Source organism: Callorhinchus milii, unplaced genomic scaffold (genome assembly GCF_018977255.1).
Source record: "Callorhinchus milii isolate IMCB2004 unplaced genomic scaffold, IMCB_Cmil_1.0 Scaffold3, whole genome shotgun sequence".
Classification (NCBI taxonomy): Eukaryota; Metazoa; Chordata; class Chondrichthyes; order Chimaeriformes; family Callorhinchidae; genus Callorhinchus; species Callorhinchus milii.
The window spans coordinates 29,096,476-29,111,931 of NW_024704744.1; the positions used below are offsets into that span (position 1 = coordinate 29,096,476).

At 38.8% G+C, this 15,456-nt stretch overlaps 1 protein-coding gene across 3 annotated transcripts in view; it reads right to left on the reverse strand.

The window, feature by feature from the left end:
- Positions 1–15,456, reverse strand: part of LOC103185005 (CD2-associated protein) — a 96,726-nt gene that overhangs the window by 11,813 nt on the left and 69,457 nt on the right. For all 3 annotated transcript variants that reach the window (XM_042333184.1, XM_042333183.1, XM_042333185.1), the window contains 5 exons: positions 14,043–14,099; positions 12,444–12,480; positions 7,507–7,605; positions 1,198–1,339; positions 387–526 (listed from right to left, as the gene is read on the reverse strand). In XM_042333184.1, the coding sequence (XP_042189118.1) occupies positions 387–526; positions 1,198–1,339; positions 7,507–7,605; positions 12,444–12,480; positions 14,043–14,099 (475 nt within the window). The remainder of the gene's footprint in view (positions 1–386; positions 527–1,197; positions 1,340–7,506; positions 7,606–12,443; positions 12,481–14,042; positions 14,100–15,456) is intronic.

Sequence of the window (15,456 nt, forward strand, 5' to 3'; positions counted from 1 at the left end):
AAAAGTCTAGAAGACGTGAAAAACGCTATATCAAATATAAGGATTGTTTATTTTTATTATTAGCTCTATCCACTCCATCAACAGAGCTGCCTTTGTGATTACATTTCTCCTAATTATCTTTGTTTTCCTGAATTAATGCTGCTTGCCTTCCTTTATCCTGTAGAGCAACTTTTCCAACCCAACCATTCCATTTCTGAATGCTCCCACCCAAAATATGAAGTTATCTTTCTCTTTTAGGTGCTAATTATTGACCTCCTGACTATTTTTAACATTTTCTGGTTTGCTTTCAGACTTCCAGCAGCCTGGGTTTTCCTTTCAATCATTAAATGTTTGATGCATTTAAAAGCTACTTGCATTTTACATTCAAAAGCTACTTGTATTCTTACCTATTTCAAGAGCTTTATCCAGCAGTGCACTCCCCATCGATTTTGGTCGAAAATGTGATGATTCCGACTCGTGTTTTGGTCTAAGAATTGATGGCTCAATGTCCGACTTTGGTCGATTATAAGGCACCTCTCCATTTGCTCTATTTAAGAGGAATGCAGAAATATTATTTATATTCTCTCTACAATCATATATGCGAATATATTATTTGCTTTCATGTTCATGTGAATAAAAAAGAGCCAATTGGGCATCTCAAATGCAATAAAAAAGTTTCCTTACTCCACATGCCTGATAATAATCCCTCAAGAAAAAAAATAATAATTTGGTCAAAATGCATGACGTTTTGTGGGACGTTGCTGTGCGCAATTGGCTGCCGCATTTCACTATCAAATATAAGGATTATTATTTATTGTTTATCTCCTATGCCTCTTTTCTATGATTCTATAAAAAGCTCTTTTGTAAATTCATCTCTTTAAATCTTATACATTATTATGTGGTTCAAACAAGTTCAGGACACATTCAAAAATCTGATTTAAGTACAATCCTCCTCTACAAAGTGTGAATATTGTACTTGAGACAGTTACCTACAATTTATCACAGTTTACCATATATTTCCCATTATATTTTCATTCCCTCCCTGAAGGGAAATTTAACATGTCCAATCATGATTACTTCCTTCACAATTGTTTGGCTTACATTTGCGGTCAGTCAAAAATTAATTTTTTAAAGTAAACAATTTAGAGGTGTTTTCTATCTCTAAGTAGGAGTCCTGTAGTTCAGTGGTTAGCCCTGTAAGTAAAATAATTCTCTTACTTGGCTAAAGGAGGCGGTAGTAGAGGTTTCTCTGGTCGCTTGGGAGGAATTGCCAACCTCATTGCCGAGTTACCCTTCAGTGGAATAATTGGTTTTTTGGGTGGTACTGCTGGAGCAGCTGCTTTAACAGGCCTGTGATCATCTGTGTAGGGAAAAATACTTGTAAATTTCACATTTATAGAATCATAAAAGGTTAGCTATCCTGCTCTTCCCATTACAGTATTCAGCTATTTCTTAAAAGAGCAGTGTCTTGGCCTCTACTATCCTTTCCTGGCTGCGGAATGCCAATCCAGCTGTGGATTATCTTCTGTGTATTCAGAGAACTTTGCTAACACATCCTGCTGTATTGGCATATCTTTACTTATTATTCTGGGTATACTTTCTCAATAAATGATAATAATACTGTTTAGTCTTTCAAAGAGTCATATCATGTTTCCATCGATTCAGGCCATTTGTTTCCATACAATCAGACCACGAAGTGTGCTTGGGTATTTTTCTCTACATGAAACGCTTTATTTTTTCCCACTCATTCACCACACATTTTAAGATTTCTTTTTCAATTATCTATCTTGTTCCCTTTTAAAAATGATATAGGGGATTGAAGGTTGGGTGAATGGTTTTATTTAGGTGGGTTACATCTTCAGACTGAACTGTTGCTCTTTGTACAGTACATTTTTAAAAAAACAATTAAATTTACACTAACCTAATAATCTGTGACCTCAATTTATTTTATTTTATTTTTTATGTATGATTACAGAAACAGAATTTTATAACACAATTAAATGAAAGTGGTTCACTTACTTCCTGTGTCAGGAAGCTAATGCAAAGAAATAAGTTTGCAAGCAGTAAAGTTACATACATATTGAGGTTTTGTGGGTATCATATAGCTATGGGGATTTTATGGGTATTTTACTCCACTTTGATGTTTTCGGTAGTGGAAGTCACAGAATATACATAACCTCTTTGTAACCCATTTTAACATAAGCACATATATTCCATGAGTTTGAATTGCAGCAGCATTGGTTTTTATTTGACTAGACTATTGTACATACAACAGGAAACAGCATTTGCTCCACTATGAAAAGATCACAGAAATGCAAGGACCTAATTTATCCAGAGACGATACATTATATGCAGTCAACAATCAAAGTTGCAAGGATAGTTTGGGAATCAATCCATTTACAATGGCAATAAATGTTACTGAACAAGATATTTAAAATGAATGAAAAGACTGAGCAATCTTCATATACATGTAATCTAAGTATATGCATTATGGCAGATGCTATATGCATATCAAACTTAGAAACATTTTCCTCACCGTCTGAAAGAGTTAATGGAGTAAACAAATAGAAGGTTTCAGAGGGAGCAACAAATGCAATAGCACACATCCATATGTGGACACTGCCATTTTAAATAGGTTCAAGTTGTAAACTGAGATTTGATATAGGGTTAAATTCAACTTGGCTCATGTGGAGCATAAACGCCAGCATAGACCAGTTGGGCCGAATGGCCTGTTTCTGTGCTGCATATTCTATGTAATACGATGTAACTTCTTTCTAACAATCGTTACCTTTTATCTCACGGGACCAATCCTGTTTATATTACTGGGCCTCCTTCTTCATGAAATATTTCTCTATACCTATCATTTAGCTGCTTCACTAAAACTATCCACTTCTCTGATTACTGACAAGAAAATTAGAACTCAAAAGCTGCCTCATAAATCTGTCCTGATTGTACCTATTACCTTTATTCCAATTTGAAATGTTCACTGATCAGCAAAGAATCAGCAGAACCACTGTGAAGAATCAATCAGCAATGAAAAGGCAGAAGAGATTAGAGAATATGTTGTCATTTATGTGCATGCAAATTTCTCAGTGGAGTCCTTCTGTCAGTTAATCCTGAGTGTTAATCCTACATGTTTTCATATTGGTTGCTGAGACTAATTTGATTTCTACACCTCCTTTGAGCATTACTTTAGAGCAATAAAGATGTACACAGAAATATCTGTATTTTGCTGTTTGCCTAGACCTCATGAATCTAGCTTGTTAAGGTATCAATTAAATGTGTTTTTGCTAACAACGTGTTCCAATTTTTTTTTAAAAACAAGGCTATCTCATATAATTTCTGATATTTATTTGTGACATTGAGGACCAAAGACAGAGCCCTGAGGAACGTTGCACGAGATGGTGCGGGGGCTAGAAGAGAAACCGTTTGTGGAGATGAAGTGGAGGCGGTGTGAAAGATATGATCTGAACCAGTCAAGGACAGAGCCGTGAAGATTGAGGTGAGAGAAGAGGTAGTGGAATGAGGATAGAGTGGTCAATGGTGTCGAAGGCAGCAGAGAGGTCAAGGAGGACGAGGAGGCAGAAAGAGTCCAGTCACGAACTCTCATAATGGAAAGAGATGTGTAAAGTGCATAATTTATACTTGCTGGGTTTATGTTTGCCGCAATAAGTGAAAAAACAATATATGAAAATGTAAATGTTTAAGCATTTGCAAAAATGAAATGTGCCACATAATAGATATGATAGATTGCATGGTTTCATTTGGTAATTAACCAATTAAATACTTACATTCTTTCAGCAAGTTTAATTAGTAAATTATTTGCATTTTTCCCATTTTCTGTGATTTTATAGACCTACATTAAATCATCATAATTTCAAATTAAATCAACACAAAATTCAAGTTTACACTCCACCTCACAGAGCAATTGCGGAACCTCGATGTCTTGTTCGATTCTCAACTGTCCTTCAAACCCCATGTCATGCTCTGACAAGTTCAGGTTTTCCTACATCCGCTACATTGCCCACCTCTGGTATTCTCTCTCCTCTTGGGCCAACAAGACCATTAGCAGGTGCAAACTTTCTGCTCGCCGGGATCTTCTAAAACCCTACAAATCTTCCTGGTTCTGCCATTCAGCTGGTCTGCTTCATGTCCCCTGCCATTCCAGAGTCCCTTTACTTCGTCCTTCCTTTGCCTCCTTCAAGAACCGTCTGATGACCTTCTAGTCCATGAGCTCTGGGGTGGGGGGGGGGGGGCGGGAGGGGAGGTCGCACTGCCTACAAGGCAAAGCACATCTCCAGCACTGGAATAGTATCATCTTAGATTCTATGTGTTCCAAGTCCCAACCCACAATCTTCTGACTCAGCCAACTGAGCCATATAGTGTGACAAATGTAATGTTGATGTTGGAAATTAGAGAATGATAAATTACTAAAGGCATAGTTCAAGAGAAATTTTCTGAGGTCTTTTTTAGGCAATGACACATAGGAGGGAAGAATCAATTTGGATATGGGTAAGCCAAATCTGGGAATTGGGGGTGAGGAGTTAGAATGGGACAACATTCATCTCTTTAGGGTACTTTTTAATTTCCAGAAGGGAGAAACCCTATGGTATAGAGATATTTATCCTAAAGCATAAAAGTGGTCCTTTGTAAGAGTACATTAGAATATGCTACAAAATCTATATCTGTTAGGATTGCATGTACATGGATTCAAATTGTTATCTTTGAAGCTATTTTATTTGGGTCTAAACAATCCACTTCCTGGCCATATCACTTTTGAAATCAGCCTAATTAAACAAAACGGCAATGTTTCATTTCATAACACAGGCCTTAAACTGTAAGGAAAGCAAAATGGGTGGGCACAAGAGCATTAACATTTTATACAATCCAATCCCCCAAACGTTTGCCTTCTTTCAGGAAAGAAAGTAAGAGTATTTCTGGTAAACTAAGGTAAACTTCAAGTTCTTAATATTGCCCCCACCCCCCATATTGTACTGCAATGATTAAACCACTTCCTGACCTGTTCTTGGCACATCACATAATCATGACACCACCAGTATATCAATGCATTTTCTCAACTTTCCACCTTTCTTTCAATAATGGATTGCTTGTTTCTTATTAATTAGTTATGAATTATTAGTTTATGAATGGTTTAGCTAGGGAGACCGACAAGGAGTGAGTTTAAAAAATCTAAGTGGGAGATAACAAAGGTATAAGAGTTTTGCCAGCATCTGAAGTCATAGGGGTGGGGGGAATTTACTGAAGGTGAAGAAAAGCAGTCTTGGTCAAGGAGTGAATGTGAGGAAGCTGAGGATCAACTGGATGCTGAGGTTGATTACAGTGCTGCCTGTTGCATTTATGTTGTAGTGGTGTGAATTGATTTCCTTCTAAAAATCCTTACTAAATGGAGTTTGACCGATCAACATGAAAAAAATTGTTAATTTATAAATCAAATGCCAGAAAGTGTTTTTTCATACACAGGTTTAGGATTGGTTGGATGCTATTTTTGAATTAAATCAACAAAAAATGTACTGAAGTTGTCGGTATGTTTTTTTTGGCAGAAAACCTGTATGTGGGTCAAAAGGTTATGGTTTCAAATCTTGCGTGGGTACTTGTGCTCATAGTTTAGGATGACTCTCCATTGTAGTGTTGGGGAGATGCTGAATTGTCAGTCGTGCTGTACTTCAGATGAAACATTAAATTGATGTTCTGCCTATTCTGCTTAATTTTAAAACATACTATAGAATTCGAAAAGAGAGCATGTTTCTTCTGCTGTCCTGGCCAATAATCCTTCAGATTAATCTGTCAAATACTGACGGCTGGTTGTTTGAGGGACCTCACTTTGTTTGTCAATTGTTTGATATTATTAGGTTCTGGGCTCACACATTTCCACCTAGCTACTCTTTACAAGCACCCTCCGCTTCCTTTCCTTTATTGAATTACCAATTGACATTCAACCTTTGATACCATGGACTTCAGTTTGGAGGAGTCTCAACTCCAGTGTGGTACTTCATGAAAAGTTTTTCTTTAAGCCTAGGTATGTACCTTCTCCCTTTCAATTTGGATATCACTTCCTCAAAACGTTTAAAAGATCTGCTAGAGAAAGGTCTATCCTTCCTCAAAAAACTGTCCATCGGATGAAACCAAAGTATGCCTGTACAAGTGGACGGTAAAAATCCCACAGCACTTTTCGAAAAGAGTAAGAAATTTCTCTTGGTGTCCTGCCCAACAGTATCCCAGATAAAATTAGTCACATACTCCATGGCTGTTTGTGGGATATTGTTATGCTCAAATCGACTGCCATGTTCACCACGAAGACCAAAAACAGTCATTATAATTTGCAGTTTATCTTGTGAAGCGCTCTGGGACTCCTCCCGAAAGGAAAGGTGCTATGCCAAATGTAAGGTTTATTATTATTTTTAAGAATATCCAAACCAAACTACTTAGAGTTCCACATATGTTGGCAAATGTCCCTTTGTTTGGAATGGAATGTACATTCTCTCCGAGGTACGCACCCTGCTGATCTAATCTCAGAATGTATTAGATGCAAGTTGACAACACCAAAAGCTTGGGGATCCCAGATTATGCTTTTGGGAACTACTGGAGTTTAACCACTAAAATCTATGAAGCCTACCATTGCAAATACAGTTCAGTTGTTTGTTCAGATAAGACTGCCCTACAATTTAGAGCTTTGGCTTTCAGGGTAAACAAAAGCAAAGTGAGCAGAATCATTATTTTTCTGGAAAACTGGAGATCAACAAAACAATTTAACAAGCCAGGAATTCTACCTTCTCTCAACTTTGTTGTTTAAACTAAACATATTCAAGATCCTCATCCTCACCTACAAGGCCATTCACGGCCTTGCACCCCCCTACCTCTCCGACCTACTATCCCCCCACGTACCCGCCCATACCCTCCGTTCCTCTGGCTCCGGTCTGCTCCACATCCCCCGCCCTAACCACCCTACCATCGGTGGCCGGGCTTTCAGCCTCTAGGCTCTGGAACTCTATCCCCCAGTGCCTTTGCCTTGCCTCCTCCCTTTCCTCCTTCAAGGCCGGTCTCAAGACCTTTCTCTTCAACCGTGCCTTCAGCTCCCCTCTCAACTCTCTACCCCCTCCTCGCTCCCTCCCTTCCCTCCCCTCACCCTGACCATTTCTCCCTTGCTCAGGTCCCAACCCAACTGTCCAGCGCCTTGGGACGTCCTCCCGACGTGAAAGGCGCTCTATAAATGCAATCTTGTTGTTGTTCTAGACACTTGATGCACACTTGCAATAAAATTTAAGAAGTTTGTTTTTCGTTGCTCAATTGAATACTTCCAGTGCGTTTTGAGCAGTCACAACAATGGAAGTTTCAGGACTCCTATTACAGAATAAACAATACATTGCTGACATTCCAAAATAGATAGGAATTACAGAACAGAGTATTTGATTTTTTGGTATTAATTGTTGGCCATCCCAATTTCATCAAATAAAGTTTGTAGTCAAGATAAAAGTCCCTTTACATACCAAATTAAACCATAAGTCTCACCTTTTTCATCAACCTTCGAAGAAAGGGGCTCAGGTCTATCTAGCTGTGGCTTCTTTAAATCGTGTTTCTTTTCGGCCGGTGAAGGTTCAGGTTTTGAAGCTGTAAAATGCAACATTTTAGATTGGAGTTTGTTCCATTGAGGCTTCTTCAGTTGTGGTGGCTTCAAGTAATGACACTAATTCTTATCAGAGCAGTCGTAACTTCGTAATCTCCATGCTCTGAGCATTGTTAACTTCCTGTTTCATGCATAATACAGAAGCCAAAGGAAATTAAAAGGCAGGAATTTAAAAAAAATGTTTTGCCAAGAAACATTAGCTGTATGCTCCATTCCACTGTACAATTTAAACAGTAACAATATTCAGGCAATTTTCACCAATTACAAAAAAGAAATCTACGATAAAACAAAACAGTATCAATTGCAAACTAGCTCTCATACTCAGAACTACCAAAAGGAGTTTGAATATCAATCAAAATATTTTTTTTTAAAAATTGTTGAACTGAATTTCATTAATTTTAAAGCTACAATATAAATTGTATTCATGTACACTTTTCAACCAACAACAGCATTTCAAATCCTGTATTTAATGCTTTAGACTTTTTTTAAATGAAGGCTTAGGTCCTGAAACAGAAACCAGTACGGCAGAGCAGAGGATATCATTTGCAGCCCACATACAGTGTTTAAGTTCTCAATTAGTAATACAATTTAACATTTCCTAAACTGATAGTAGTTCAAAGTACAACGTACAATTATGTTTTAGACTATTGGAGCTTTTTTTTCCAGTTTTCCTACCCACTAACCCAAAAGAAGTTCCTAATTTTGTTTAAAAAACATGCAACACAGTTATTATATTGTAAAAAATAAGAATAACAGACAGCACTGAAATAAGCTTTGAATATAAGAGTGAACTATTTGTACAAACTGCAAACTATCACAATTCAGACAAGCATCACATAGCCAATACACCCGTTTCTTCACTCTGATGTAACGATGTGAAAGTTTTGATATGACTGGACTAACAACCCAAAAGTAAAATTGGGATATGCAGCTTCCAAAAAAGAAAATTGTTTCTACAGACTTACTATTCATTTAAGAGTTATTGAGGTAGTTAGTTGTTCAACATGTTTATATACCTGAATGTCTCTCCGCTTCCAAGTATGAATGAAAAATGAATGAATGCATGAAGACCAACACCACCATCCAGCAGCCAACGCTGCTTTCTGCAGAGGGATGGAAAGGGAATCATGCACTAAGCCAATCCCATGTCCTGGCAGTAGCAATGGTTGTGGCTTGGGAGTTCAGGTTTGTCCATTATTTTAAAAAATGACCAGGATTTTAAAATATGTTGAGCTTTCACTGCAGGGATTTTTTTCAAGCACCCCAGTGTTGCAGTACTGTTAAGAGCTTAAAGCTAAAACCACATTGATTGTCAATATGAATACTGTCTGGCAAGTTTCCTGCTGCTTGCCTGACTACAACAAGATTACATTTGTATAGCGTCTTTCACGTCGGGAGGACGTCCCAAGGTGCTGGACAGAGTACAGCATTTCAGAGCCGAGCTGGGGTCGGGGGGGGGGGGGGGGGGCAGAAGGTGGTGGCCAATGGTATGGTCGAAGAGGAGGGTCTTGAGACGGGACTTGAAGGAGGCTAAGGAGGGGACGAGGTGGAGCGACTGGGGAATGGAATTCCAGAGGTTGGGGGCAGAGTGTCTGAAGACTCTCAGCTTCAGCCACTCTCACCCGTGGGGCGGGTGGGTCGGGCACGTGGAGCAGGCCAGAACCGGCTGAGTGGAAGGAACGGGCGGGTTGGTAGGGGGTTAGGCGGTCACAGAGGTAGGGTGGGGCGAAGCCATGGAGGGCTTTGTATGTGAGAACCAGGATCTTGAACTGGATCCTCTGAAGGATAGAGGGTTGGGCCAGATGGAGTTGGGCGAGATGGAGTCATAGAGTTTGGTGCGGGAGGACACGGGCTGCAGAGTTCTGGATTATCTGCAGCCTGTGGAGTGAGGAGTTGGGAAGGCCCAAAAATATGCAGTCAATTCACTTTACAGTATATTCTGTGAAGCGCTTTGGGACGTCTAGAAGACGGTGAAAAGCGCTATATCAAATGCAAGGATTATTATTATTATTAATATATTATTAAGGAGGGCATTTGCACAGTCGAGTCTGGAGGTGATGGAAGCATGAACAAGAGTTTCAGCGACCTGAGGGGTGAGGTAGTGGCGGAGTCGGGCGATGTTACAGAGGTGAGGGAAGGCAGAGCGGGTCATGGCTTGAATGCGGGGGAGAAAAGTCAGTTGAGGGTCGAACAAGACACCTGACTGGCTTGGTGAGTTGTAGTGTGCAACCATGGGGCTTGATGCTGCCAGAGCCTGGGGGGCTGAGGCGCTGGCGCGAGCCAATCTACCTATTAAGGTTAAAACTTGCAGGGGTAACAGGAGTGAAGTGGGAAAAAAAAGTTTCTTCAAGTACCCAGTATCCCTCCCCTGACGATACCAGCCAGCCATGGTATCATTCTCATAAACCTCCACTGCACTATTTTCATCATTGCTATATCCTTCTTTTAGTGTGGAGACCAGAAATGGACACAATACTCCAAATGTGGTCTTACCAAGCTTCTGTATAAATTGAACATCACCTCTTCACTTTCATACTTTATCCTTTTCGGTATAAAGCCTAAGACCCAATTGACCTTTTTTTTAGCCTTATCCACCTGTGTAGCTACTTACAGAAATTTGTGGATCTGAATCCCCAGAACGCTTTGTTCCTCTACTCCTCTTAAGATTCCTACATTCACGGTGGTCCAACTGGTGGTCCACAGGCCGAATGCGGCCTGCAGGCTAATTTCATCCCCCTTCCCATTTCATCTGGCCTACCCACTCTTTCCATAACCCACAAATGTTATGTTATGTTTCTGGAAAGGAAGGGAAATAAAAATATTGCTTATGCGGCCTGCGGATGTTTCCCAAATAGGGCATCAACAGCCAATACTTCTCAGTTTCCTACATTAAACTTCATTTGCCATCTATGTGCCCATTCTGCTCAGCTGTTTGTCTTCTTGCATGCTTTTGCAATCCATTCACTACTTATCATGCTCTCCAGAATACAACTTTTGACACCGCCTCCTATACCTGAATCCAAATAACATATGTACATCAGGGTGATCTAACTGGCGGCCTGCAGGCCACATCAGGCCCGGGGATGACTTCATCCAGCCTGCAAACCATTTCCGACTTCATTGTTAAACCTCCAGCACTACTCCTCCTCGCATCAATCTTGGCACTTCCTTGTACACTCTCGTGAGAGGCAGCACAGTGAGCAACGGGAAGAGAGGCACAACAAGAGTATTTTAAAAAGGTATTGTTGCATGTTTTGCAATTCTAAACCTACCGAACTATGTGTCTCAGTAAGAAACACAAGGTAGACATGGAAAATAGATGACATTGGAATTCTGGTTCAAGATAAACATTTTCCAATGTTTTTATTTTGTTAATTACTAGAGCTATTAAATTATGTGCATTTTAATTCACTTATTTCTTTCAGTTTCATTGTTTACTCTGGATTTAATGATTATTCTTGCAAATATGTACTTTATTGATAAAATAATAATCCTTGCATTTGACATAGAGCCTTATCACGTCTTTGAGAAGGATCAAAGCGCTTCACAGAATATACTGTAAAGTGAGTATATTTCATGGGCAAAACACAGGAGCCAATTGCACACAGCAGCATCCCACAAACAATCATGGATTGAGTGACCACATTTTTTTTTAACATTTATTTTTGAAGGAATTATTATCCCCAGAAAAGCGATAAGTTAATCAACTAACATCCGGGTTCCTACTTACTACTAGAAAACGGAGGCGTGTGGAGTAAGGAAACTTGCCCAAGGTTTTGCACTGCTGGGAATCAAACCCAGGTCCTTTCACTTGTGAGGCAAGTGCTCTAACCACTGAGCTACAGAACAATAAAAGTGTTTTATTGATTTAAAATTTGTAAAAATTTTACATTGCATATTGTAACTAAAAAAAAGTGAAATTATGTAATACAGCTACACAATTTAAAACATAGGATTTCTATATGATTCAGGAGTCCTATAGCTCAGCTGTTAGAGGATTTGCCTTGCAAGCGAGAGACCTGGGTTCGATTGCTAGCAGGGCGAAACCTTGGGCAAGTTTTCTTACTCCACACGCCTGACAATAATCCTTTCAAGAAAAAACACAAAAATAAATTGGTCACTTCAATCCACGACTGTTTGTGGGACACTGCTGTACACAACTGGCTGCAGCGTATCACCCACAAATATACAGTAAATTCACTTTACAGTATATTCTGTGAAGTGTTTTGAGACGTCTAGAAGACGTGATAAGACACTATATCAAATGCAAGGATTATTATGATTCTTAATGGGTTATGTTTCTGGAAGGAAAACACAAACATATTGCCGATGCGGCCTGTGGAGATTTCTCAAATTCAGCCCTCACCACCTGATGTATATGGTGAATAGCAACGATCCTAACACATTGTCTGTCTCACAACTGTGTCTGGCTACGATAAAGATAAATAAAAGAGAATCCAGAAAAGAGAGGGAGATGTAAACCTGGTCAGCAGAATGGGGACTGCAAGGAAAAAAAAGATAAGACCCCACTTTCCATATTTATCTACATTGTCTTGTAAAGATCAGTTTTCCTGCTCTCTCTCACACATCATGTCAAAGAATGAGGCGGTTATCACATCACCACCAATGTCATTTCCTGCATGTTGGCATATGTCAAGAACAGGAATTGTCAACATCAGAGAATTGATGACTCTGATGTCAAATATGCACAGTGAAACCAGCAACTGATTCATTATAGAGTTGGGTTTTATGATTTCCAATCACTGCATTGTAATGGGGCTCCACTGTACACAATACCTAAAAAACAGCAGAAATAACATACCTGCAATTTTCACTGGGGCCAATGGCTTTTTTGGTTTCTATGAAAAGAAAACAAATGTGTAAAACCAATAATTTGGGAGTTTTGAGATAATAATAAACAGAGAATTAAATAGAGATGAGAAAAAAGGTTCCAATCTGACTTTATAACAATAAAATGACAATCCTTGCATTAACGTAGTATTTTTGCCACGTTGTCAAAACATTCCAATAAAGCCATTCACAGGATTTACTGTAAAGTCTAGTGACTGTGTTTGTATGCTAACACTTCCTTTTAATATATAATTATTACTATATAAGCAAAAAATGGCACTTTGCAGAACATGATTTTTTCAGCATGTTCAGCATGAACATAAAGGTTTTCAAAAAACTGAAGAAATCATAAAAAAAGGAAATCCCATTGAATAATGTTACTTTTTTCTAGTATTAAGCTGGTTATCAGATTTGCTATCATTATTGGTTTACAACAATGTGAGACATAGTCTCCTCTCCATCCCCAAAAAGCAAAGATCTATGTTTGAATTAAAATCAGCCATGGATCCCACATATGGATATTCTGCCAAGAAAGCTTACAATGACAAATTGATGTATTTATTATTTTCTTAATCTTTTGATAAAATTTCTGACGAGAAAGCATGTCAAAATAACAGTATTGCTTCCTGACATAACAAAATACAAAGTCACATTGGAATTTGACAACAACATACTTTTGAAGTTCAAACGGTACATAAACATTGAGCAAATCAAAGCTACAATCTTCATTTAAGATTTTTTTGTGGACTCTGGCATTATATTGTTGGGAAACAACACTCAGACATACACAGAACTACCTTATATATAGTACTGGAGTCAGAGCCTCAAGTGAGACCATTCTTTTGTACAGTACTGGAATCTGAGATCCTTGAGTAAACCACGTCTTATACCTACTGCAAGAGTCATGATGGTCAACAATTTACCTTTACATGGCGCCATTTGTGCAGCATAGCATCTGGGAGCACTGCACGACAGCAGGTTTAGATGCCGAGCAAGGGAAAGTGGGGAGGTGACTATGGGCACGGTTGAAGAAGTAGCTCCAAAAGTGGGATTTAAGAGTAGATAATGAGAAGGCAGGGCGGAGATATTGAGGCAGGGAGTTCCAAAGATTAGGGGTGTAGTAGCTAAAGGTACAGCCACTGATGGTAATGCGGAGGTTATTGAGGGACACGCAGCAGGTCTGTGCCAGCTTGGCAAGAGAAACAGATGAGTGAGCGACAAGCAGAACCCCCGTCTTAAATAAAGTCCTTATCAGAATCATGAGTGAAGCCAGCCTACGTGCTAAAATGTCAGCACCACACAGTGGATTTTTCCTAAAGTATTGGTGGCACAGTGTAAGGCAAATTATTAAGGGGAAGTTCTTCCCTCCTTGATTAAGGGGAAGTTCTCTTGGTGCTGCAGACCTCAATTACTTGGTGTGTGGCAGATGCTGTTTTTGTGCTATGAGGGGTATTGCAGATCATTCAAATACTTTTCTCGTAAAAATCCATAGATTATCTGTACACATCATGGGGAATAATTGAAGACAGAAAATCATAATGAGATGTTAATCGTTAAACACGTAACTTACATCATCGTGTTCTGGTTTTGGAGGCAATTTTGCAGGAACTTTGGGAGCAGCAATAACCTTAAAGAAGAACAAACATTTAGCTGCTATAGCCATAACTAACATAAACTGGTATTTATTTAACATAAACTAGTATTTATTTTTAATGGGAAGATTCCGGCAGCTGATGTAATGCATATAAAACATTTGAAAATAGAAAACAATATAATTTTGTACAACAGTCAAAGGAAAAACAAAGTTCAGTTATCTGCTTTAACAGGACCTTGTTAAAGGTCATCTCAAATATGGCACTTCCACCAGTACTGCATTGGAGTCTCAATCTCTTTCTCTTCAACCATGCCTTCGGTCTCCCTCCAACCTCTCTGCCTTCTCTCACACTTACTACACCCCTCCCCCATGCTCGGGCCCCAACACCTGACTGTTCAGTGCTTTGGGACGTCCTCCCGACATGAAAGGCGCTCTATAAATGTAATTTTGTTGTTATTGTTTTCCTTTTAATTTCCCTTGCTCAGACTAAATTTCACATTATAACACATGACTACTTTTTCTAGCTTAGAGGTTGAAATAGGAAGCAGTCAGAATTGTGCAATGACCCAGATCAGGAAACCACAAGTATATTGTAGATTTCTTATTGGAGTTACATTTGAGCTGCACAAGGACAAGGACCTATGATCCAGTGTCAGCAGTTTTTTTTTAAAAAGTGAAGAACTGGAAAACTAGCAGCTCTCTATCCATCAAAGATGTTAATATTCAACCCTAAAGTGGTGAGAGGAGATCAACAATTTTCAGAAACTGCTGATTTTAACATTTTACGAGAATGTTTCGGAATATTCTACATTGTAGTATTATAAAATTATTTTACAGTTCCCTTCATAATGGTCATATACAAAATATCTCCCATATTTCGTATGTGAAAACATGAATGTTCTAAAATGTACCATCTTGTGGTACGTTAAACATTGTTAAAAAGTTACCATGAATAATTGATAACTATTAGGTGAATGTAGCAGTAAAATAGAAATGTACAAGTTGAGGTAGGAATGCACAAGCAAATTTGACAGGAATAACCAGTAATCAAAAGAGCCCTTGGCACTTATTTGAAAAGAGAAGGTAGTTTCTCCCGATGTCCTAGCCAAGAATCCCCTAAATAAAATTTGTCAATCACTTCATGGTTGTTTGTTGGCCATTACTGTGTGCAAATTGGCGCGGGGGTCATCTATAAAATACACTTGATGTTACAGTATATCTTTGGGCTTTGGACTTTCTCCTGACATGGAAGGCGTTGTACCAAAGTAAGGATTATTTATTATACTATTATTATTATATAATTAACTAACAAATTAGTCCATCTTCGGTCTGAAACCTTCCGTCTTCCCAATAATAAATGCAACAATGATTTGCATTTATATCTCGCCTT